Source organism: Panthera leo, chromosome D4 (assembly GCF_018350215.1).
Source record: "Panthera leo isolate Ple1 chromosome D4, P.leo_Ple1_pat1.1, whole genome shotgun sequence".
NCBI lineage: Eukaryota > Metazoa > Chordata > Mammalia > Carnivora > Felidae > Panthera > Panthera leo.
The window spans coordinates 59,644,999-59,670,567 of NC_056691.1; the positions used below are offsets into that span (position 1 = coordinate 59,644,999).

At 48.9% G+C, this 25,569-nt stretch overlaps 2 protein-coding genes across 3 annotated transcripts in view; one reads left to right on the forward strand and one right to left on the reverse strand.

Annotated features, from left to right (window-relative positions):
- Nucleotides 1-446: 446 nt before the first annotated feature.
- Nucleotides 447-16,063, reverse strand: IGFBPL1 (insulin like growth factor binding protein like 1). Its single transcript, XM_042913063.1, has 5 exons — nucleotides 15,616-16,063; nucleotides 6,088-6,197; nucleotides 5,266-5,382; nucleotides 3,278-3,436; nucleotides 447-1,423 (listed from the first exon to the last, which is right to left on the reverse strand). Exons 1-4 carry the CDS (start codon nucleotides 16,061-16,063, stop codon nucleotides 3,287-3,289), a joined length of 825 nt encoding a protein of 274 aa, XP_042768997.1. The 3' UTR covers nucleotides 447-1,423; nucleotides 3,278-3,286.
- A 157-nt stretch (nucleotides 16,064-16,220) lies between these two features.
- The window catches only part of LOC122205492 (stimulated by retinoic acid gene 6 protein-like), a 64,466-nt gene continuing 55,117 nt past the window's right edge, over nucleotides 16,221-25,569 (forward strand). For both annotated transcript variants that reach the window (XM_042913911.1, XM_042913910.1), the window contains exon 1: nucleotides 16,221-16,285. The gene's annotated coding sequence lies outside the window, so the exon portion shown is untranslated. The remainder of the gene's footprint in view (nucleotides 16,286-25,569) is intronic.

The following is a 25,569-nucleotide window of genomic DNA, read 5'->3' on the forward strand; positions in this document are numbered from 1 at the left end:
GGTTTCTTCATCTGCAAAGGGGGTTGGGACATCCGTGTTCACCCTGCCTGCCGTGCTGGAGTTGTGAAGAGGCCACAGACAGAAAAGCACTTCATGAACTTTAAGGACAAGACACAAGTGAGATCCCAATTCTGACTTAAAAAAATTTTTAATCACCCAAGGGAATCTATTTTTTCAGTCAGATAATAAATACTCATCTCACTGAAAGAAAGAAAAGAAAAGAGGGGCACCTAGGTGGCTCAGTCGGTTGAGCTTCTGACTTCAGCTCAGGTCATGATCTCACGGTTCGTGAATTTATTCGAGCCTGGTGTCGGGCTGTGTGCTGACAGCTTTGGATTCTGTGTCTCCCCCTCTCTCTCTCTGCCCCTCCCCAACTTGCGCACATGCACTTGCTCTCTCTCTCTCTCTCTCAAAAGTAAATAAACATTAAAAATATTTTAAAAAAAGAAAAGAAAAGAAGAAAAGGAAAGAAACAAGAAAGAAAAGAAAGAAAAGAAAGAAAGTAAGCCTAATTTCTGGGTGAGGTCAAAACGTCTCTAAGTAAAATGTATTCTACTAATACTCTAATCCCACAGCTCAGAGGAAGAAGCATCTGACCCCATTTCTCCAGTTTGATGTCCAGAAGCCAGGTGTCTACTGCTTACCTGGTTAGAGGATGCTGGGCTTGTTGACAAAGGGACACCTTGGTCCCCAAGCACCCAGCCAAGGGGCTCCGGAGTCTGGTAAAGTGTCCCATCTAGAACTCCATCTCTTTAAGGTGGGAAAATGGCAGGAACAGAAGAGCTGTGGCCAGCTCCACACCCACTCTGGTATGAAGCGGTGGCAGCTGTTTTGAGCAGTTTTGAAAACGAATGCTAAGACTACACTTCCTGTATTTTTTCCACAGGGCCATCTTACTCTGGATGGCAGGGCTCCAAGGGACCTGGGTAACAGCTAGTCCAAACAGCTAGAGACAAAGGTCCAGAATGGGGAGGGGCCTATCCAGGTCACACAGCGTGTCAGAGAGCAGGCAGAGGATGAAGGCGGGACGGGACTCTCTCCCTCCTTCTACAACACACACTAAGTCACAGAGCTTTCCTAATCAGTCACAGACAGATGAGGTAAAGACACAAGGCTGAAACAGGCCTTGTTCCAGCCCTTTAGAATTACAAATATACCACCAGGTGACCTTCCCTGGGAGGGAGTAGTTAAAAAAGAATTCTTACGGAGCAGTTCATTTCAAAAGTATAAAAAAGCCACATGCAGTCTGGTTTCCCAATGCTTGCCCTGCTAAAAACTACATCTGCATACGAATCTAGTTTGCATCTAATCTGTAAAAACATACAAAAGGGGTCATCTACAAACAGTTTCTCCAACTCTTCACGAAAAAAAAATGATCCATGACTTGACTTTTCCAACATCTTGTCATCAGGTTTCTAAGACCCTAAAAGGAAAAAGAGAAAAGGATAAGAGAAAAGAAGTCTACTCTGTCACAATCAACTATGTGGTAAATGGAAGATGGGGGAAACGATCCTTAATCTTAAATCTTCCTAGCAAGGAGTGGTGCTGGTGGAGAGCAGAGGGGCCTTGTGGGTGTCCAAGAAGTACAAGTGGGACCACTGGGTGGACATTTCAGGGAGGCAGAATGCAGCTTAATACAAGGAAGAACTTTCAAATACTGGGAAATCCAAAGATAGATGTCTGATGGTAGTGAGCTCCACACCACTTAAGGTATGCAAACAAGAGCTGGACAGTACTGCTTGTTGTAGGGGGGGACTGAAGAACTGGGTGGTGGCATGTTCTTAAAATTCCATGGTTCTTTGTGGCTCTCTTTTGAAAACTCATCTATAATAGACTGCGTTCATAGCCTGAGTTCATTGTATTTTTTAAATACGTATATACTTAAAAATTGTGTACACATTTGAAACATGAAATATATATATATACACACACACATACATATGTATATGCATGTATATGTGTACACGTGTGCAGGGAAAAAGTCCTGATACGTGATATGTATATGACAGCATAGAACAATACATATACAGAAAAACCAGAGTATCAGGAGGGCAACTTTAAGAGCCATCTCCTACCTGAATTCCTATCTGACCATTTCCTACCTTCTGTCTTCCTCCCTGTTTCCAAGAGCTCGAAATACTTCATCCACCATCCTTCATCCCCAATGCCACTTTCTCAGCAACATCTTCGTTTTTCCCCAGTTCTAAGCAGCTTCCCTCTCCTCAAACTCATGCACGCCCCTCACTTCCTTAACACTGTACCCCATTCTCACTTAATGACGTTCTCTGTTTTGGTTTTCTGTGCATCCATACAGACCTGACATAAAGCCTTGTACACAGAAGCTACATGACAGTAGTGGCTCAATAGGAAAGACTATGGATTACAGCCACAGCAAAATCCTGCATCCCGGCCCCTGGCCTCCTGTGATGGCAGCAGATGTCCCCTACCCCACTGATGCCGGGCATGGCTGCACTTCAGCAGATGTGACATCTGCCACATCTGAACAGAAGCTTTAAAAGGGACTGTGTACCTGGCTCAATCTCTCATTCATCCCCTCTGCCACAAAGAATGGACCCAGTCCACGCTGGGGCTGCTCCTCCAGCTGGGTCCCCATATGACGTTCAGAGCAGAGCCACAGCCAACCAACCCGCAGCCACGACAAGGAATGTGAGCAAGACATAAATGTTGATGGCTGTGCACCAGCGGGCCCTGGGGCTGTTTAGCATCAAAAGCTGGCTAATTAGGGGGCTTATTTCCTAGGGACTAAAGCAACCCCAGCTCTCACCTGGCTGACTATGAGGACAAAGCCACGGGGCCAGAGGAGATGCAGATTCTCCTGGAGACACGCTGCTAAGCATGACCTGCTGTTCTTCCCCAGGAAGAACCCAGGGACAGACAGCCTCCTCTGCGGGCACGTTTTCCCACGGGTGCTGTCACAATGACAATGTCTGCTCTCTCTGTGCCCTCTCCAGGACTTGAAGGAAATATTCTGTTCCACTTCAGAAACAGAACACAAGCAACTGGTCTTTCCCACCTAGTGACACCCACAACGTTCACAGTTCCCGACTTTGCCTGCTAGGTGGGAAGCACAGAGCGGTATGGGTGTTGACCATCCTGGAGATTCTACCTGCTAGCTGTAATATGTTCCCACTGTTGGGTATTCCTCTGCTTTCCTCGATTTATGTATTTTTCTTCTTTCTTATCACACATCTTATAAGGCATCTCAATCTTTTGTGACACAGGTGTATAAATACCGAAAATGACTTAGAACATGTACATTGCTCCATCACATGCGGTCGTCTGGAGCTGGGAAGCGGGGGACTTTGTATTTACTCAGATCCATAACTGTCACCGTGCTGTGGGACTCGGCCTCCCCAACCGCATTTGCTGAATGGCACAGGTACACTCCCTCATCTTCCTTTCTCAGAGGGTTGATCTAGAAATAAAACAGGCAAGTTTATATGGTCATATATGGCACAGCAAAATCACTTCCTTATTTAGTCCCTAATGATATGTCTGAGCACTTATTCTTTTTCAAAATAAGATAGAGCACATTATTTCTCTTCTTGCCTTAGCTGCCAAGAAAGAGTTAAATTTTATACTCTGTACCCTCTCTATTGCAGCTCTCATTTTAAGGCTTCCTCTGCATTCCTGCCTTTTACTGTGAGCTTACCTGGTCCTCTTATTGAAGGTGATAAGTATACATCACAAGAAAATACTGCAAATTAAAAGAACGAAAATTTACTGACTGGGGAATGATGCACAAGTGCTCCCAATGGAGGCAGCCTTTACAAAGTAACACAAGAGAGAACATCTCCCCCTACCCTTTCTTGTGATAAAGAGGGGGATGTGCTTGATTTGAAAAAGCCATGGACCCAGCTGCATTCTGAGTCCCTGAGCTGGATGGAGAAGTCACCAAACCTTGCAGAGATGGGAGTGAAAGGAAACAGACACCCTCAGAGAGCAGCCCGTTCTCACGCCCCTGCAGAGCAGACCCACACTGGCTCTCTCCTCTCTTGCTGTCTCTGTCAATCGTGAGTCACTCGGCAGACTGGCGGGGGAGTTACGTACACCATCTCATTTTAAACTCATGCTGATGGTGAGGGAAAGGGGGAGCATTGTTATCCTGACATTATAGGAGGCTGGCAGGTAAGTTACAGACTGTTGGGTCACAGGGCCCTCCTCTTACAGTTGTGGACACTGAAGCTCAAGAGGTAGACTGACTAGCCCAACACGGACCCCCATTCCGTCACTCCCTCACTCTTTCAGACCACACTGTTCTAGCAACTTAAACTACTGCAAGTGGCCTAGAGGAGCCCTGGAGGGGGCGCCAGTGTGCGGTCTTCCCTCCACTGGCCACATGGTCTTGGGCAAGTGTATTAGTTTCCTGTGGCTGCTGGAACTAATTCCCACACACTTAATGGCTTAAAACAACACAAATTTATTATATTTAGGTTTTTAAAATTTTTCATTAAAGACTTTATTTTTGGGGTGCTTGGGTGGCTCAGTCAGTTAAGTGTCTGACTCTGGCTCAGGTCTTCATCTCATGGTTCATGAGTCTGAGCCCCGTGTTGGGCTGTGCTGACAGTGCAGAGCCTGCTTGGGTTTCTCTCTCTCTCTCTCTCTCTCTCTCTCCTCTCTCTGCCCCTCCCCTGCTCTCTCTCTCTCAAAATAAATAGACTTTATTTAAAAGATAAAAACATTAAAATTATATAAAAAAAGATTTTATTTTTAAGCAACCTCTGTGTCCAACGTGGGGCTCAAACTCACAACTCTGAGATCAAGAGTTGCACGCTCTCCCGACAGAGCCAGCCAGGCGCGCCTGTATTTATTTAGTTCTTGAATGAGAAAGGGGGCTAAGAAGAAGGTATTAGTAGAGCTGCCTTCTTCCTAGGAATCCTAGGGGAAAACCCATTCTAGATAGGCTGCCTGTGTTCCTTGGCTTGTGGCTCTCTTCCTCCATCTTCAAAGTCAGCTGATTAGCTGACTTTATTCCACCTGCAACCTTAATCCCCTCATGCATATAACATACCCACGGATTCCAGGGATTAGGACATGGACATCTTTTTGAGGCCACAATTCTGACCACCAGTGAAGACCACTTACGCTCTCCGGGGTTAAACTTTCCTCACAGTTATGGTAGGGTCCAACAAGAAAGGGATAAGAACAGCTTTGAAATGTGTAATGTGCTATAGAAATATAAAGCGTGCTTTATAAGGGCCAGTGAACAATAGCCAAGTAATCCTAAACAAATGAGATACCCACCAAAATCCAGGCTGTGGCCTCGTGGTCAGAAGGGCCCCCTCGCACCTGGACAGCTATATTGACGTGGTCCCCAGGAAGGTCCTCTAGCACCTGAGTGCCCTCAGGAGACTGTGTGACCTACAGAGGACAGGAAAGCCAGGAGTGATTTAGAAAGAGCATTTCTGACTAAGAACTGCACCACAGACATCCTTGCTGTCTACATCTTCCTACTGACTCAAAGGCCAAACCCTAGCACCTCTTACTCCTATTCAAAGGTCAGTGGCTTTTTAAACCTAAATGTATGTGCAGACAGCACCCCCTGCTGGACAGCAACGATGCCGACGCCATCACTATCTCACAGAAGCAGCTCAGAATTTCATGGCCCTTCTCTGGGCTGTCCGTCGAGATAGGGGGACAAGAAATGCTGTGATCCACACCAGTCTCTCAAAAATTGATCTGCAGGAAGATATAGTTTTTGAATAAGACTTGGATAGTCTTTCTAAAACCCAGATCCAGTGAAGCAGGCTCTAACTTCATTCCAGTGGAACTAGGCTAGATAAGTAGATGAACTTTCCAACCACTAAGTGGCCAAAGAAGCAAATGGCACAAGGAAGGATGGCACTCTCCTTCTCTGGGGGCAGCTTTGGGGTGAAAGTTTTGAGGCATAAACCTGGAGGTAGAGGAGTGAACATGTAAGATATCTTTTTTAAATAGTAGACATACACATGAGAAACACCTCTCTTTCTCTCATTCTCTCTCTCTCTCTCTCTCTCTCTCTCTCTCACACACACACACACACACACACACACACACACACACACACGAATTCTTGGACATAAGTACCTTCCTCCACGTGATGACAGGGGTGGGCACAGCCCTCACCTCACAGGACAGGTACACCTGTGCACCAGTGACGTTGTGGACACTCCGGGGTGGAATGACTACCATGGGGGCTGGAGGAAGAAGACAAGGGATCACAAGCTTTACCCTGCCAGGTTCCCAGCACCCCACCACTAGAACTCCCTACCTGCAGAGAGCCAGCTGGGATAGTCCGACGTGAGGGGGCAGCAGCAGAAGAAAGCTCTACACACATAAAGAACGCACTTGTGTTTCCCTCAGACCTGGAGGCATGCCTACATGTTTCCTCATCCTTGCCTTTGTTCTATCAACAGGAAAACAGGGATCTGGGGAGGAGAGGCGACTTCCCAAATCGCCCGCCTCGTCTGTGGCAGGGCTTGGTCTCATCACACTCCCACCCAGGGCCCCTTCCAGGACTCCGGCTGCCATCTGCTTACAGCTCAACTCCGTGAGACACTGAGCGTGCGTGGGGAGGGGCTGGTGTCACCTCACCAATGCCAAGTCTTCTAACAGATGGGCTTTTCTCCTTCCACGTGGAGGGCGGTTCAAAGAACAGGCCTTGCGGAACAGCTGCACACACCGAGCTGAGACCCCCTGCGGGGCCGGTCCAGACGCTCGTTTGCATATCTCAGACTCTCAGACTCTCAGACTCCACAGGAGGCCTCCCTGCCCCGACAGCCCCCTCCTGGTGGGCAGAGCTGCAGGCACAGAAGCCGGCACTGGGACAGAGGACGCCCGGAGAGAGGGAGAGAGGGAGCTGCCGGGATCACGGTACCCAGGCAGTGCAGCTCAAGGCTGCCAGAACACTACCAAAAGGGGAGGGAGGGTGTGGGCAGGCTGGGATAGAGACCATGCAGGCATCTGAGAAGTTCCTAGCTGACATGCCACACTGTCCTCCTCCCTGGGCCCACTGCCTCCTCTGCTCACACTGGTGCTAAAAGAATCAAGTGCAGCCACCTCGGCTCTGGCCTTCCACCCAGCCCCTCAATGGACCTGCCCACACTGCCTCCCCCACTCTGCATGGAATATAGCTCTCAACTCCACAGGGCCTAGAAGGTATGTGTCCTAGTGCAGGACCAGGTGTCTGTACCTCTCTGACCTGCTGGAGCACAGCCTGCTGGCGTCCAGGTGCTTCCATCCCGCCTCACTTGAACTAGACGGCAGCTGGGCCCATCCCTGCATCTGGCCCTTGGTTTCTTGGGCAAGATGCAATGGGGAGGCATAGGGAGGAAAATGCTCTCCGCTTGGGTCTGCTCATCTTTAAGATGGGGATAATACCCCCTGCTCACAGGGCTGTTGAGCTCATCTTACTAGGTGATGAGTGCTAGAGTAATGGTTTAAGTTAACAGGACACATAAGTGGAGGTCAGGAGCAGGTTTGGTAAGCAGATGACTGGATGAAGAAGCAAATGGCAAATAAAGAGCAAACACATTCATTGTCTGGCCATCAAACTGCAGGGTCTATGCTCCTAGGGCTCTGCTGAAGCATGAAGGAAAGGGCCCTCGCCTGCCTGGGTGAGGCTGCAATAAAAAGGAGAGCAAAGGAAGGAGACGGAAGGCCACAGGAAGAGCAGGGAAGTTCAGGAGTGAAAGGGCACAGAAATGAGACTGCTCTGGCCTCTCTAGACAGACTTTGTCAAGCTGGTACCAAAGAAAAAAAAAAGTCTCTGGAAAGTTGTCTTAGAACCAGAGTCTCAGACCAGAGGGGCCCAACTCCCCAAGATCCTGTGCCTGATCGTCTTGTGATATGCTCATCTAGCATCTACTTACATGCCTCCAGTGATAGAGAGCTCACTACCTATGGAGCCAGGCCTCTCCATCTTTGGAGGGCTCTGTTCCTAAGAAAGCTTGTTTTCACTTGGAGCTAAAACCCACCTCCCTATAACTCCCACACGTTGATGCCTCCTGGAGTCCTACAGCCCTCAGAGAGTGCCCCAATGGCCTCCAATGAATACAGACGCTACCTTCTCCACCCCAGAAAGGGGAGGGAGGGTGTGGGTAGGCTGGCTGGGGTGGAGACCATGCAGGCATCTGAGAAGTTCCTAGCTGAACTGCCACACTGTCCTCCTCCCCAGGCCCAGGCTGCTTTCTTCCCTCTCAGCCTGATCAGCCCACTCCTTCAGTTGTGCCTGTATGATTGCCCCCAAGCACCACACCTCTAGCCACAACACTGAGTATAACCAAAGGCCCCCCAGTGGACCAAGGTCTTAGGCTTCTAACATTGCCCTATGCATCCCAGCCACCTGCAAACTGCTACAAAGGACACCCCCACCCCCCTCACCCCCACCCCCGCCTCTCCAGCAGGGGCCCCATCTGCAACATGACAAAGAGAGTCTAATTTATCCACCCCCTCCTGCCAACACCACCTCCCCGGAGCCCAGCCGTCCTCAAATGGCTCGCTGGGGGAACAATCACAACCGCATCTTATTCCAGAGCCCTCAATGGATTCCAGAGGGACACTCAATCAACATGTTTTACTTTCATTCATGTAAAGTCATCAATTTTAAATGAGGTTTCATCAATCCCTTTCAGTCCTAAATGAATAAACTGGTAAATCACATTTCAACGTTCTCTCTCCTCGAATTTCCCTCTCCCTCTTTTGAGTAACTGCAATTAAGAAAGACTGTCTTGGAAATACTGTCTTTGCTACTGATCTTGTGGCAGAAAATACCACCTCTTTTACAAAAGAGTCCCAGCTTTCATTGATAAAGTGACATTCAAATTTTTATTTATTTTTAAATTTACATACAGCATGTTATTCCTTGCAGAGTGCAGCTCTAAGTTTTGACAAATGCCTACGGTCACATAACCACCACCATAACCAAGATGTAGAAGAGTCCAGTTATCTCAAAAAATTTCCTCATGCTGCCTTTTGTCATAGTAATCTCATTTTAATATTAACATATCTGATTGTAAATTTAAAACATTTTTATCCATAATAGCTCTTTCTAATCAGCTATCGACGTCATAATAGTAACAATGGTAATAATGCCACCGTCTGACTCTGATAGCTTGCAGTGTGCTAGGCACTCTATTCTGTTTACAGAGGATTAACCTGTTCGATCTTTCCAGCAATTTCACCAGCTGTAGAGCTAGCCAGAGTTACCCAGGCTTAAATGATAGGCAAGGCTTTGAGCCCAGGGCTTGGGCTCTGAGCTCTGTCCCACACTGTCTTGCCTTCTACTTGGATGACACTTCCACATACACTACTCCTTTCATCCTTATACCTACCCTGCTAAGCACATGCTTTTATCCCCATTTTACAGATCAGAAAACTAAACCGCAGAAAGATGAAGTGCCTAGAGGAGTGGAGACTCAAACTCACCTGATTTCATCAACTCCACGCTGATTTTTACTTTTTAAATTTTGTAATGTTTATTTTATTTTGGAGAGAGAAAGCATGAGTAAGGAGGGGCAGAGAGAGAGAGAGACACACAGAATCGGAAGCAGGCTAAAAGCTCTGAGTTATTGAGTTATTAGCACAGAAACTGGTGCAGGGCTGGAACCCACAAACCATGAAATCATGACCTGAGCTGAAGTCGCATGCTTACCTGACTGAGCCACCCAGCCGCCCCACCACACTCATTTTTAAAGTGAAACATTTGTTGCCTGTTTCCATTCCAGAATAAGAAAGGGTTCCTTAGGGATTGTGTTGAGGATCCTCAAGACAATCCCCAGGTTCAGTGTTTGCTGGGAGGACACACAAAACTCAGCACAGGTGTTTTTTGTTGTTGTTGTTGTTTTTAATGTTTATTTATTTTTGAGAGAGAGAGAAAGTGCACGCACATGCAAGTGGAGGATGGGCAGAGACAGGACAGAGGATCCAAAGCAGGCTCCACACTGACAGGAGAGAGCCTGATGGAGGGTTCAAACCCACCAACCATGAGATCATGACCTGAGCTCAAGTAGGATGCTTAACCGACTGAGCCACCGAGGTGCCCCCAGGACCCAGCACAGTTTTATACACAGCTATGATTTATTACAGTGAAAGGAGACAAAGCAAAACAGCAAAGGGAAAAGAGGTTCACGGGGTGAAGACACAGGAAACCAGGCACAAGTTTTCAAGAACCTCTCCCAGTGGATCACACAGGACACGCTTAATCCCCCAGCAATGAATGGTGAGAACATGTGTGAAATGCCATCTCCCAGGGAGGCTCACCCCTTGCCTAGGATTTTTATTGGCGGTAGGTCACCTGGGCACCCTCTGCTTACTATGTACCAAAATTCAAGGGTCCCAGAAGGAAAGCAGGTGTGCACCATGAACCACAGTGTTGGTATAGTTTAGGCACAGTAAGCCACCCTCAGCAGTTCCGAAAATGGCAGGAACCCTCCTGAAATCCAAGTTCCCAGACACTAGCCAAGGGTCAATCTCACCAGCAGGTCTTTCTAAGGATACAGTCTCTGGGCTGCTCCGTTTACTCTCTTCTGCACGGGAATAAAACCCTCCAAACATCACCCCTGGGATTGATGTAGAGATACTATTAAATGGCTGGTACGTTCTTTACACTAGCAGGTCATTCCCAATCCTACTGTCCCCAAGGGCTCATTCGAGTGCCGTGCTGGGGTGCTCAACGTCATGACCACAGGCAGGATGAACCCAGGTTCAAATCCTGTCTCTGCTACACCCCAATGCTGTGACTTGGTCTCAGTGTCTTCTTTAAAATGGGCACAGGAGTCTGTTCCCCACCCCAACCCCTCCCCCTCAGCTATTGGGAGGAACAGTTACAAGACCCCTTGCAAACTAAAAGGCTTCCACAGAGAGACCCAAGGATTTGGCAGACTGTGCTACCCCAAGGGTAATCTCCTCGAAGTGCCTTGCCTGCTCCAAAGCCCCTGCTGGCCTCTGGGGGAGCAGGCCTATGGGTGGGCTCTATCTACCTTGATCCAGAGGCCATGCCCATAGCCCTTATCCTGGCAAACCTGGAGCACAGCCTCTCACCTCACTGTTGCCAGAGTTGCCACACTCCTGGAAGAGCCAGGGCTTTCTACCTGAATTTGACAAGAGTAATGTGGATTTCAAGAGGGAGGATGGTGCCTCGTGGGTCCAGTCTGAATGTGCCAGCTTCATTTCTCTAGATCTTTCTTGCTCAATACTTGTTTCTTTCTGTCTGTGCCAGCAACAGCCCTAGAAATGCTGGGATGGCACACACAGATCCGTCCATCAGGTAACAGAATAGTCACCCACCTGTACACCCACTGGGGGTGAGCAAAATAGCACCAAGGGAAACTCAAATGCCTGGGGGTCCAGGTGCCAACCAATGGAGCTTGGGCAAGTTGCTAACCATTTCCTCCTTGTCTGCAAACAAAGACAATGACTGCTACCCCACATCCTCTGGGGTGAAGGGACAGAATGGATGTGACTGAATTATTAACCATGTGGATCCGTACAAATGAAAAGGATCGATATTATTATTATAGTGTGTGCTGATCTGTCCCCCCACCTGGTCAACTAAATATGTCCTGGATGGCTAGAATGGACAATCTTCTCAAATGCCTCCCAGGTTTATTTAAAGTTAACAGTGCCAAGGAAAGAAGGAATATCAAGAGTCATCCCCCAGGACCCCATCTGCTTGTACAAAGAAGTGCACAGCCAAAGAGTTTAATCATCAACGCACTGAACAGCCCTGATAATTTATGCTAATAGTCATGTTAGGATGTGGAAGGAGAAACAGCTTAATCCGGCTCCCTGCAGCCTGTGCCTCAGACCCCCTCCCTCGGCATGAAAGGCTTTTGAGCACGAGGCCCCCCTTCTTTGTCCCTCTCACAAAGTGGCATTCGCAGCCTCTCCTGGTTACCTGGTAACACGCACCTCGCACAGACTGAGATTTCTAAGTGGACTGGAATTTCAGCTGAGGTGAATTTTCTAAGATTCAGGATCTCAAGAGCTCACTGAAGCTCAGGGGCTTGGTGCCCTGTTGGGTATTGGCACGGGGCCCTGTTCCTATCTAATTTAGCATTCAAAACATGCTATCAACCTGCTGTCTGCAGGATCCCCACCCCCTCCCAATGTTAGCAAATGGTCAGGGAGCACACATGGAACAACACAGCCTTTTAACAACAAAAACAACGCCACACCACCTTACAACAGAGAAGCGAGAACAGTAACTTCGTACAGAACAAAGCTTTATCCCTCAGTCCGGCACTCAAGGCTGGCAATGCCCCCCTCCCAACCTCTCTGGGTCTCACCCCCTTCCCCAATTATCCCCCTGGGTACCTGTCAGCAGGTCACTGTTCACACCCATCATGGGCCCCCTACCTCCTCCTACCTGCTCTTACCTTCATGCCTAGTTCATGCTGAGCCTTCCTATCCCCTTTTCTCTGCCCAAGAATTTTCTGCCAGTCCTTCAGGGTTCCTCTCAGGTATTTTCGCTTCTATAAAGCTACCCCTGTTCCTCTCTGGAGCCATCACCCAGTGCTCAATAGACGAACCAGCAGCAAGCCTTGGGGGGAAAACAGGACGGTGGCTCCAGACTGAGAAACCCTCAAGATTCAAGTGTAGCTGCTTTGTAGCCGCTTTCTAATCAGGTGGCCAGCAGGTTAGAGGTGCATGGCTCCGTCTGAAAAGAGCCAGGAGGGGTGCCTGGGTGGCTCGGTCTGTTGAGCATCCGACTTTAGCTCAGGTCATGATCTCACAGTTTGTGAGTTCGAGCCCCGTGTAGGGTTCTATGTTGACAGCTCAGAGCCTGGAACCTGCTTCCGAGTCTGTGTCTCCCTCTCTCTCTGCCCCCCCCCCCCCCACTTAAGTAAATAAACATTAAAGAAGAAAAAAAGCCAGGAAACCCCAGGCTGGAGCCCTACATCAGCTAGGAGCTAGCCAGGGAGCTCCCTTCCGTGAGCCTCAGTTTTCCTTTCTATTAAATAGGAGTGAGATCTGGCCAGGGTAGTTGTGAGAATTGAGTAAGAAGATGGAATGAAAGAACAATTTCCAACAGTAAAGAACTATTCATATGTGGGAACAGGAGGAATCTTCATTAAATGTGTTAAAGGATTGCTCTCGCTCTTAGGCTTTTGGGGGAGTTTCAGAGCATGGGAGGAAAGGTCAGAGTTTAAGCCTGTACATGGTTTCCAAATGCCCCTCAGAGTTATGTGTAAGAACACTTCCCACACTGTGCGGAACCTAATAAATATTTACGTTGGTCTCATTCAGTGAAAGTCAGGTGCTCGTTTATTGAAGGATAGGTGAGGGCCAAGGAGGGTGATTTTATTAACAGTATTGAAGGAGAACAGCTGCTGCTGTGACTCAGCCTGTTTCCCTTCCACCAGGGTCCCTAGGGGCATTGTTAAAAAGTGCCCCTGCTATGTCCTCTGAATAAAGGATGGCTTTAGGGCAGCACAGCACGAGGTGCCACCTTCACTGGCCGGGAAAGATCCCCCTGTCTACACCTTCATGATTCACATGGACAGGGGTCACAAACACTTCAGTGTCACAAACACTTCAGGACAAAAAGAGATAGGGAACGGTGCCCAGGTCTGTGGCAAATGATACAACTGCTGGTGGGGAAGGAGAGCTAAATTCCGGGGAGGCCTGATGCCTGTCACTAATGGGATCATTAAAAGCAGCTTCTGAATTCCCTTCCTTTTGGCCCCTTGAACATCTTTACTCCTGGGGCTTGTGCCTGGGGTGGGCCTCAGAGCCCCCTAGATCAGACTGGAGGGGCTGTCACATTTACTTGTCATTTGGTAATTTTCAATGAATTAGGGGTATGGGGTTTCCATCTGCCATCTGGCCGCACTCTGGTAACCATGGCAACCACCACCTGCCTGACTTAACACTATCAACTCCTGTCCTGAAAGAGCAACTGCGCAAGGTGTCGGGGTCCTGGATGCTGGTCAAGCTTTACTGGTCACTCTGGATGTGTCCCCTGACCCCCTGGGTCTCAGTCTCCTCTGCATAATAGCAGAATTGGTTTATGTGTCTTCAAGGTGGCTCTCTCTTAGGAACAGACTATCACTCCAAGGAGAAATTATCTGAGACTATCAGCACCGGTTGGATTCTGGGGACCTGGTCAGCATTTCTTGTGTCTCCTGCATGTGGAGTTACTTATCTGGAGACAAAGAGAACTGCCTGTGAATTAACTGCTAAGGAAAGCAGATTGTAAAAAGGAGGAATAGGAACTAGAAGGGAGGAGACAGGACTGTTTAATGCCACACAGCAGAAACAAAGGTTCAAAGTGGAAGGGGGCCTCAATAGTGGTTCCACAGGGCTGACTCGGCCCAGAGAGGGGTAGGTAACAGCCCAAGGTCACTCAGGGAACCAGCAGCATCACAGAAGCACCAGACAGCTCTTTCCTCCACTGGGTGCCCCAGCCAGGAACAGCTACCCGTGACTTTATTGTGCTCCAGGGCTGCCTCAGACCCCTCAAAGGGCAGCACATTGTTTTTGTTTTCCGGGACAGGAGCCCTCCTGTCTCATCCCGAACAACCCCCTGGGTCTCCTGCACTTGAGTGCATCTACCAGGAATGCTTGGGGGGAAATAATACTAGAAATTTCCCAAGGTCTGGAAAAGGTCATCCCCCACTGCCAAGGTTTCCCTGTTGGAGCTAAAGTCATCACCGCAACTTGGGCATTTAGGTCTAGACTTGGGTCTCCAGGCCTAGGCCAGAGCTCCAAGCCAGGCTCCTTGGAACATCCTGGCCACAAGCTCACTCACCTCAACTCTTCACTGCCCCCTCCAGGCAGTGTAGACAGGGGCAGTTCTCCAAAACCTAATGGGGCAGGAGGCTGCTTCACTGGGCATACCTGTACTGATGTTTTTCATTTATTTTTGTTTGGGTTTTAAAAATTACATATAGAGGTGGGCAACTTTAGATGACTTTACTGTGAAGTTAATGAACTTTAAGTTTCTAGGTACTCAGCAATGGAAAAATTTCTATTTCTTCACCCTCCGAATCAGATAAGCCTTACACCCACAAAACCCAGATCTCTCCCTGATGGCACCATCTTTTCAGAGCTTAGGTCTCCAAAGGTCTTACCTGTCCTGGGTGGGAGAGCCCTCAGGTCCTCCCAGCAGAGCCCCAACCCTGGTGTTCTGGCCCAGTGATTCCTGAGTCCCCTGTCTTCAGCTCCTCCTCATCCAGGATTTTCACTTTCTCTGCCTCTCGCTTCAAAAACCCCACCCTGGCCTGGCTCGGTGCCAGACCCAGGGGGACTTGCACCCAGTAAGACACCTCCTCCCCCAACTCCCAGGCTGGTGGAGGTAAACATGTCAGGCCTGCCCATAACTGCAGGCCTTTTTGGTACTATACCAAAAGGGGCAACAGGCTCACCAAAATTCTGACCAGCTCGGGGACTTGTATCTCCATGAGCTTGGTAAGCAAGGGTGCAGGATGTGGATTCCTGTCCCAGTCTTCTTGAGTACCTGGCCAGGTAATAAAAACTGCTTCCGAATGGGAAACCTTAGGCTGTCAATCACTGTGCTTTGAGGGATCCTTAGCCCCACACTCCTGAGGGTTGGGGGGAGGGGTCCCTCTTTCTCTTCATACCCCAGCACCGCGGGGCAAAAGCCATACTCACCAAATTCGCAGGGGCCATCGCGCGCCTTGTGCAGGTGGCCCGGGTGCGCGCGGGGCATGTACCGGGCGCGCAGGCGCAGTGCGCATACGCTGGGGTAGGAGCGGCCGTCGGAACCGCAGACGGCGCCGCGCTGCGCGCACACGCAGACCCCGGTGCCCTCGGGCGCCGCCCCCGCGGCGCGGCTGGCGCACACCAGGCCCGGGGCACAGCGCGCGCCGGCCCGCCCCCCGCAGCTCGCGCCCTCCGCGCCCAGGCAGCGCGCGCAGCAGCCGCACTCGTCGCGCGCCGCAATCGCGGGCGCGGGGCAGCGCGCGGGCGCCGGACAGTGCTCGGGCCGGCACGGACCGCACTCGGGGCGCCGGCCGCCGGCGGCGCGGAGTCCGAGGCCCGAGGCCAGCGGCGGCAGCAGCAGAAGCAGCAGCGGGAAGAGCGAGGTGGAGCGCGGCATGGTCTGCTTCGGGACGGCACTGGCGCCTCTTCTTCGCGCTGCGCTGGGCTTCGTGCGCGCCGCGCCGCCACCCGGCCCGCCCCGCGGCCGCTGATTGGCCGGGGCTCCACCGCGGGGCGCCTCAGCCGGCTGCCCGGCCTGGGACCGGAGCGGAGGGGTGGGCTCCCGGCCGCCCCAATTCCGAGCTGGAGTGATGTCCTGAGACCTACTCTCCCAGACCTGGTGGGTTCTTGGGGGAAACAGACCACTCCAGGCGGGAACTTGCCCGAGCACGCTGTGGTAGCGCCTGGATTGGATGTACGGTCTCCAGATCCAAAGCTAGCTCCAACTATCATGTCCCTTAATCCTCCTAAGAGGATCAGGCTTGTACAAACAATGGAGCATTGTTTAATTGTCCCCCCCCCCCCCCCCCCGCATGCTACTAAAGTCACGGTATACTTCACAGTTAAAAACGACTTTGGTTGTGATGAGATATGGTCATCTATTTTGGGTTGACCTCGGACTTTCAAACTTTGCACAGCGTTTAACTGCACAAAACCTGCAGTTATTTAGCCAGTTTTCAATCCTTTTGTTACTACAAATGATGCTGTGATGAATGTCCTGGCTCACAAGCGTCAGCATATCTGTGGTTCGTGGGCAGTGCATGTTGGAAAGATATGGTAACCCAGGTTTTTGTAGTCAGATATTTATTCATGTGGTCTCTGCTTGAAGCCAGGCTCTGTGTATTCTATCCCTGGCCCAGTTCTGGCAGGGGACCCAAACAGGACACCCTAGGGAGTCATGATTGCTGGAGTTTGATGTGTGGCCAAGTGAAGACATTGGATGGAGGGAGGGACTTGCTGACCAAGCTGTATGGATGGCTCTTCCTGCCTTTACACCTTAATCCTCATTTGCCCTGTGCAATTTTTCCTTTTTCTGAACTCTTAGAGATGGAGGGGCCTTTTGGATTGTTGTCCATTTTCCTATAAAACTGTCTGCAAGCCCATAGCCCAGTGAACTCTGGGTCCCAGAGTGCCAACTAACACTGTGGGCAACATCTGTGGGCCCCATGAGATTATGGGAAAAAGAAGAGATGAGTTCTCCTGGCAGGGAAGGGGGTTGAGGCCCCTCTGTTTTCTGGCAGGTAGTGAGTTCCTGTGGTGTGAATTTCTACCTTCTCTGCTCACAGCTGGCACACAGGGGAGGCTAGCTCATACTGCACTTAGGGGGGATGCATGCATCCTCAGAAGCTGCTGAAGGGTGTGAATGTCCCAGTCTGAGGAGCTAAGGAGAGGAGTTAGGGTCAGCAGAGATTTCTCCATAAATGGGCCATAGACTTGAATCTCAAGTGTAACAGTCAAGCCATTCATAGAAGGCCCTCTTCCAGGCTGAGAGAAAACAAAATCCCTGCCTCCAAGCCCCTGGTGGGCCATTCCAGAGCAGAGAGAGGGGTGGGTTTTCATGCATGGGAGAGGGGGTTATAGAGGGACAGATTCCAATTTGATACTGTGTAAGAGGGAGCATAGCCAGATGTGGAGCTCTTTAAAGATGGAAATTTACATGCTGATCAGCCAAGATATGATAGAGGATTTGCCCTCCTGCTGTACATAACTATAACACCTAGAAACATTAATACAACAACTGTTTGCAGGTGCTGGCCTTGAATAGGGATAGCTGGGTGGATTCAAATGAAGCAGATGAAGTTGAGAATCTTGAGCCTTTGAGTTATTCTAAGCACCCACCCCCCCTTTTTTTTTCTGCCAGTGGAAGCAGTTTGCCAATTGTGTCTGAGAAGATTCACTTTCTCTTGGTTAAGGACCCTGTGATGAAGTTACCCAGGGCTGTTACCTTGCAAGGCATACCCTTTCTCTTCAAGGCCTACCCCACCTGGGGTGCTCGGGTGGCTCAGTTGGTTAAGCGTCGACTTTAGCTCAGGTCAGGATCTCACAGTTTGTGAGTTCTAGCCCTGCATTGGGCTCTGTGCTGACAGTGCGGAGCCTGGAACCTGCTTCTAGTTCTGTGTCTTCTCTCTCTGTCCCTTCCCCACTCATGCGCTCTCTTTCTCTCTCTCTCTCTCTGTCTCAAAAATAAACACTAAAAAAAAAAAAAAAAAAAAAAAAAAAGACTTACCCCACCTGCCTCTTGTGGCCACTAGACTCTCAACTGGCATCGGAGTTCCACATGCTTGAGCAGGGCAAATACAAAGTCTAATTTGAAAAGAGAGCTTTTATACCACAAAAATGTCAGGATTTAGCTAAATTACATTGCAGCAACTTGGGGAGTATGTGCAGGAATGGATTCTAAGGGTGAAAGACCAAAGAGGACAGAATATAACTCTTCATTGAGTTGATGCAGGTGTTCTGGGTTCAGTGTTTTGGTTGGTGTAGCTGGGGGTGACTGTATAGTTTACTTAGCTACTTAAATGAAACTGAGGCTTAATGATGATCTGTATTTAGTTAAGTTGAGATACCAGTACTTCCCTGGTGTGTTGTAAAGGAAGAAATAAAAAAGGCTTAGGGAAGATCTTGAAATAAATGAATTACGGACACCCTGCACAACCACCCACTACATTCCCCAAGGGGCTCCAGAAGACATCTCCCCTATGACATTGGGAAATTCATTAACAAGGGGAGTTCTGGAATCCTTGAAAAGCTCGGTGTGTGCTCTCCTCTGTTGGCATATATGACTGAGAGATGCCACCCTTGAGATGTCCTCTAGGGATGGTGGGATTGCAGAGGGCAGAAGCCAAGTGGCAGCACTTAACTGCCAAAGACATAGCAGGGCGCAGCTATCATGATGGCCAGTAGGATGAGGTGACATCCTGGTTTTGACTCACAGGGGTCTTTGGCAGTGTCTGGTTGTCACAGTGTCCCTAGGAAAGAAAGAGTGAACATCCTCCTAAAATGTTACTTGCTGCACAAAATAGGAAAACTGGTGTCCAAAAGCTGATTTGAATCACCAGGGTGTCTTATCCAGGTTTCAGACCTAATGTAGAAGAGGTCAGGTCCCCTTGCAGAAGGATGCTATTCAAATTCTATACATCCTCCCTAAGGCCTAACTAGAAGGATATCTGTCCATTTACTAGAGTGGCTCCCTGTAGCCCATAGTGAAAGGAAGGGGCATTGCCTCACTCAGGGCCCACATTCAAATCACAGTGAATCCCCCTGTGGTTACTTCCCAGGTCCTGCATAGAAGAGACGCATTGGCAACTGGCAGAATCTCCACATGAGTTCTGTGACACATGGAGTCAGGGCTATTATAAGAGGCAGGGCCGGGTGAAAGTCCCTTGAACTTTACCTTTTCACCTGGAGAGTTAGCAGCTGCCATCAGCTTCCTCCTAAATAATTGAAGGAGGAGTCACCTTGCCACGGGGAGGATTCATTTTCTTAGAAGACAGCACAGTCTAGTCTCACTTGAGGAAAGCATTTGTCTCCTTTTAACATGCCCTTAGCTCTGCTCCTTTCAAAGTAATAGTATGTCATTATTGTGCTAAGGAGCATTTGGTCTCTTCTGGAGCCAGTGTCAATATAGAAATGCACAGTTGACCCTTGAGCAACATGGATTTGAACCATGCAGATCCATTTGTATGCAGCTTTTTTATAGTATAGTGCTGTAAATGTGTTTTCCTTGTGGTTTTCTTAATAACATTTTCTTTTCTCTAGCTTACTTTATTGTAAGAATACAGTATTCAATGACATATAATTTTATATGTCAATTCATGGCATATAGAATATGTGTTAGTTGACCATGTTATTGGTAAGGTTTCTGATCAACAGTAGGCTATTAGTAGTTAAGTTTCAGGGAGTCAAACTCCCAAACTATGCAGGTTTTCAACTCTGCAGATGGTCAGTGCCCCTAACCCCTCCACGCTGTTCAAGGGTCAACTGTAGTTGTTTTTTTCTTATTCTCTTCTCAGATGTCTCCCTGTTGCAGGGGAGATGGTTCTCTGTTCATCCTGCTGCATCACATCCCTAATTTGTAGATTCACTGATTCATTTTCATTCAACAATCTCTCAGAGGGCCTGCTACTGCTTGCCAGGCCTGTGCGGGGTACCGGGGTGGGGGGCGGGGTAGATGAGTAAGCCAGGTGCTGTGTGCTCAAGAAGGTGGCCTCAGGAAGGCAGATTGGAGGCAATAAATAAACGCTAGGTCAGAAAAGTGCTTGGGGAAAAGAGTCCACCTTCTGGAAAACATGTTCCCTAAACTGATCCTTGAGGAGCCAGTAAACGTTGTCTAGAGAGAGGGAAAGCTGTGTGGCTGAAAGCATGAAGACCAGAGAGAACATGGCACAGCCAGGAATGAGGAGAAGTCTCAGCCCAGCTGCGGTGCTGTGGAGAGTGCAGAGGCCAGGAAGGTCAGTGAGGGCCAGATCACGGTCCTGGCTCAGCCAGCTGAGAAGCTTGGAAACATGGAATCCAGGCCAGTAGCTCAGGCCTGTGTGGTTGTCTGACAGACTGACACTTTAAAGGTGTGGGGTGAAAAGGGATAGGAAATACGCACTGAACAGAGGATAAGTCTTTGAGGAGAGTCCTTCCTGGTTCTCTGTTCTCTTCAGCATCTTTTTCCAGAGCTTCTACCAAACGCAAGGTTTGTGTTGTGGCCACCTGTGCACATTGCCACCTGGTGGACAATGCAGGGATTACAGACCTAGCAATAACATTCCTCATTCATTAGTTCCCCCTCTATACTTCCTAATAATTCAAATGAACCAACGTGCTGAGATAAAGCACTCTCGGTTAGGAGGAGAGAACAGAAATGGATACAGATAATCACTGTGTGCTCAGAGGTACGAGTCTCCCTCCCTGAAACAATGGGGTTCTTGAGGGAGATCAGGGAAGGCTTCACAGAGGTGATATCTGAGCTGGGTCAAGTAGGGAGAAAGGGTCTTTAGAGACCACCTCTGACATCCTCACTTTACAGAGGGGTGTTACTGAAGCACAGGATGGGAAGAAACTTACTCAAAGTTACAGAACCCTGCAGAACAAGAGCAGAGCTGGGGCGAGGACCCAGGTCTCTGGGTGTCCTGGCCCAGAGCTCTTTTTCCAGTACGTGGTCTGCCTTCAGTTTAAATGGGTCCCTCTCCTGGTGCTATGGAAATAGCCTTTGCAGGGTCGGTCTGCTGCTCTGGGCTGTCCCTGTGCAGCCCCAGCCCAGCACCTTGACCCAGTCTGCCTTCTTGCGCAATAATTTCATTGTCTGCATTCCATCTGTGATCAGTTGCAAAGCACCAAAACCTTCCTCAGGGAGGACACTGTTCTTGAGCCAAGATCTTGGCCAACATGGGAAGAGGGCCCAAGGTATGTCCCTAGAGCACCTATCCTCAGAGACTGGCATACTTCTTGGCACACAGGTACTTCGTAAATATTGTGACATGAATGAATGGGTGAGGGCAGCGTTGTCGGATGGTACCTGTGAGGTCAGTCCAGATATCCTGTGGACTTATCGAGAGTTGAGTCTAGTCCAGGAAGATACAGGCCAAAGTCACAAAGGTCACTGAATGCCCAGTTAAGGAGTTTGTCTTTATTCTACCAGCAGGGGGAGCCAGGCTTATTTGTGACAGAGAAGAGACAGGATCAGACTATAAATTTCATTTTATTCTTTTTCAAAGTGAGAAAAATTGTCCCTAGTCGGGGGTCATACCTGCTCCCAAAAGTCATCATTGTTACTTAATGAAGAAATTGCACTAGATCATCTGGATATCTGGGTTCCTCTGTTTCTAAATTTAATAATTAAGCTGGCCATATGTCTTTGGAATAAATAGAGGCTGTTCTGTGATAAGCTCCCAATGCTCAGGAAATAAGCATGGCCTTTGTGAGGTGCTGCTGGATTCCCTTCTGTCATGTCACCAGAACTCTGAACCCTGCTAAATACATGGTTGCAAGATAGTAAGTCTGCCTAACCTGGGTTCTTTCCTCGCTCTCTGCCAACCGCAGCACCATTATGTAGCTCCCGGGAAGAGGTCTCTAATGGAGTGCTATAGGGCTCTATTCTGTTCAGGGTTTTTATCGATAACCTGGATGAACTCAGCAGAAGTATCAAAATGCCGTCAGACTTCAAAAGGGATAGATGTGTGTTGATGTGCATTGGATAGAAGAAGCAATATTCAGAAAGGTTGCATAAGTTAGAACGGTAGAGGGAAATCAGATGTTGAAATGTTCTACAAATAGACGTCAAGTTCTTTATTTAGATTCAACACTAAAATGAAAAAACGTGAGGGAGGGTAAGTTAAATCTATCATACAGGGTTGTGTCCAGGTTCAAAGGGGTCATGTCTGGAGCATCGTAATTCCTTAGAAACAGGTCCCTATTACTATGGATGAAATTTTGCTGAACTTGAGCATTTTAAAACAACTGTTTTAGCCTTTCTCCCACTTTAAAGTGGCTGCCTTCCCAGCCTCCCCAGGGCAGTTGGTGGCAATTCAGTAATGACCCTTCCTTAATAGTGTAAAGAGAGGATTGTAGAGTTGAGGGAAACCACTATTATAATCCAAGAATTTAAAATAGTCATTTGAAGCCCAGACACTGGAGCCAGGAAGCACCTGGAAGATGGGCTCTCCCGGAAGAGATAGCATCTCCTTGTGTCTGGAAGGAGCTCACTTTGCAATTCTTTTCTCTGAACCATGTGGCATGAATGCACCAAGAACTGCTTCTTCCAGGGGAGGAGAGGGCCTTGTTTTCGAGGAAACACATTTCCAGTGTTTCTTTGTTTCTGGACATCCAATAACAGAGTTATGTTGGACCCGATCCTCATATGTCTCTGACTTTTTCATTTTCCTTTCATTTTTTTCAATTTTGAGAATAAGCATTTACAAGGCCTCCCCTGTATCCCAGATGCATTGAACCAGATCTAGTCATGGCTTTAAAGCCACTATGATCTATGAGGGGAGCTGAGACTCAGACACAGTGACCTGTGATGTGACTGTATATTCTGTGTCCCAGTCAGTACCCAGCAGAGAGTAGGTGTCCCCAGGTGGCTGAGGTTCATTGAGTGCTTAATATGTGTCACACACCCTCCTAAACGCTTTATGTGAATTAACCCATTTCAACTTCATATGACCATGCAGCATGAATACCTTATCTCAGATTAAACTGAAAATCAGAGAGGTTAACAGTAACTTGGTCAGAATTATCCAGCTAGGACACAACGGAGCTGGCCCCAAAGTTCACACTCAAAATCCCTGCAGCTGAGTGCTTCTCCATAAATATGTGTTACATAGCAAATAAAGAAGGCCTCCATATGTGCCATAAAAGAGATGTAGACCACATCAAGAAAAGGAAGATTACACCATAGTGACCAGGAGACACTTGGTGACAGATATTATGCTTGAACTAGGACTTACTGAACAAAAACGCTGGTGATAAGCAGGAGGGGGAGAAGGTGGTCCACGTAGGAGTGAAGAGATCAAACGCATATGGCCTGAACTTGTCAGTTGTGGTGCCTGTTTGCTCCCTGCATGATCCTCTCCCACTCTACTATAGGTGATCAGACCAGGGGTGTTATGGACTGAATTATGTCCCCCCCTCCAATTCACATGTTGAAGCCCTAACCCCAGTATTTTAGGGTGTGTTTGAAGATTGGAACTTCTAAAGAAGTAGTTAAAATTAAAATGAGGCCATTAGGATGGGCCAAATCCAATCTGATTTGTGTCCTCCTAAGAAGAGGAGATTAAGACACCAGGGACACACAGGTACAGGGGAGAGGCCACGTGAGGACAGTGAGAAGGCAGCACTCTGCAAGCCAAACTGAGAGGCCTCAATAGAAACCAAACTTGCTGATACCTTGATCTTGGACACCTAGCTTCCAGAACTGTGAAAGAATAAATTTCTGTTGGGTAAGCCCCACTGTGTGGTGGTATTTTTTATGGCAGCCCTTAGCAAAGTAAGAAAGGGCTGTAAGACTGAACCAAAGACAGAAGAACATAGACTGGCCTGTGACCTACTTGGGGATAAAGAGAAACTGGGGCAGAGCTTTTCTGTTATCGGTTAGAACTGGGGGACCCTGCAAAGGAGGGGGGTAGTCAGCAGTGGTGAGTTGAAGCCACAAGAGGGCAGAAACCATAAAAAAGCAAATGTGCTGAACCATAAAAGAGATTGAAGCAAAAATGCCAAAAGGAAGAGAGAGAGAGAGAGAGAGACGAGAAAGACCCCTCAGCCATGGGCGTGGAGGGACCATTCCCAAGAGTGGCTTCAGTTTCTAGCTCATTCCCAGGTGGGTCCCAAACCCCTGTGGGGGAGTATTAGGAAACCCAGCTGGCTAAAGGCAACTTGAGTGGACTCTGTTCCTTCTGAAAGATCCAGAGAAGCATGAAGGGCTGTGTTTAGTGACAGATTGGCAACTCACAAAAAGTGTAATGTGTGCAGGAAACTAGTGGAGATCAGGCTGGAAAAGCAGGTTGAAGCAACTCCTTGGAAGGTTTGGAATGCCAGGGGCAGGAGTGCAGGCCATGGGAGGGTGCTTGGCAAGGGTGAGGAAGGTCCTTGTCTCCTAGTGTTGATGCAGGGCCCCAGGCTCCTTCTTCATTGTGGTTGCACCATTCCGAACACCACCTCCTCCGAGCAGGCGGAAGGGAAAGGAGGAAGCCAGCCCTCCCACACAGAGGTGAAGGGATGGGTGAGAACCACTGGGAGGCAGAATGAATGGAGCGAGACCCGGGGAGGAGCCACAGAAAACTTATGGGGGATGAGAACGTGGTGGGGCCATTACCTGGCCTAGGAGCTGATGGATGTGGTGAACTGACAGACGGGGACATCTGGGGTCTAGTTCCCGTTTGGCCTGGAAGACCATTTGGGAACAGTGTGGCCATTGAGAATCCATGGCCATTGTGGTAACCGGGAAATCTTAATTCATCCTCAGCAGCAAGAGGCATGCTCTGCCCCGATCAGGATGCAGCCACGCCTTATATTCCTGCATCTCTGTGTGTGTTATTTGGTTCTTGGCCCCGCTGACAAGTGCTTAACTCTTGCTCTGTGTCTCAAGGTCAGCCTCCCAAGACAGATGGTCTGCTGGGCAGAGTGTCCATCACAGATAATAGGTTGACATAGTTTATGACAGGCTGCTCTTGGGCCCGGTACCTGGTCTGGTGGGCAGTGCCCTGGGGCAGAGTCCTGTGGCACCAGGGCATCTGATCATGCCCTTGGCACAGCTCTGTGGGCATGGCAGGCTTTCTGAGGCTTGGCCAATCCCGTGAGTACACTTCCCCTCTTAAGCCTTAGTTTGCTTGCCCTTCACATAAAGGACTTGGACACCATGATGCTTACAAGCCCTCCGTGTTCTGTGCTGCATCAGCTAGGGCAACATTTGCTATAATGAATAAGCCCACGCTTGCTGGCTTATTGCAGTAGAACTTCATTTCTTGCTCACGGACCAGTGTGTGAGAGGACAGTTGGTGCAGAGGACAGATTCCTCTACATAGTGACTCAGGAACCCAGGCTCCTTCCATCCCATTTCTTTAGGGTGTTTGAGTCCAAAACCAGCAGATGGAGAAGAAGGTAGTAAAGACACACTTGCTTTGGCCCAGAAGTAACTCC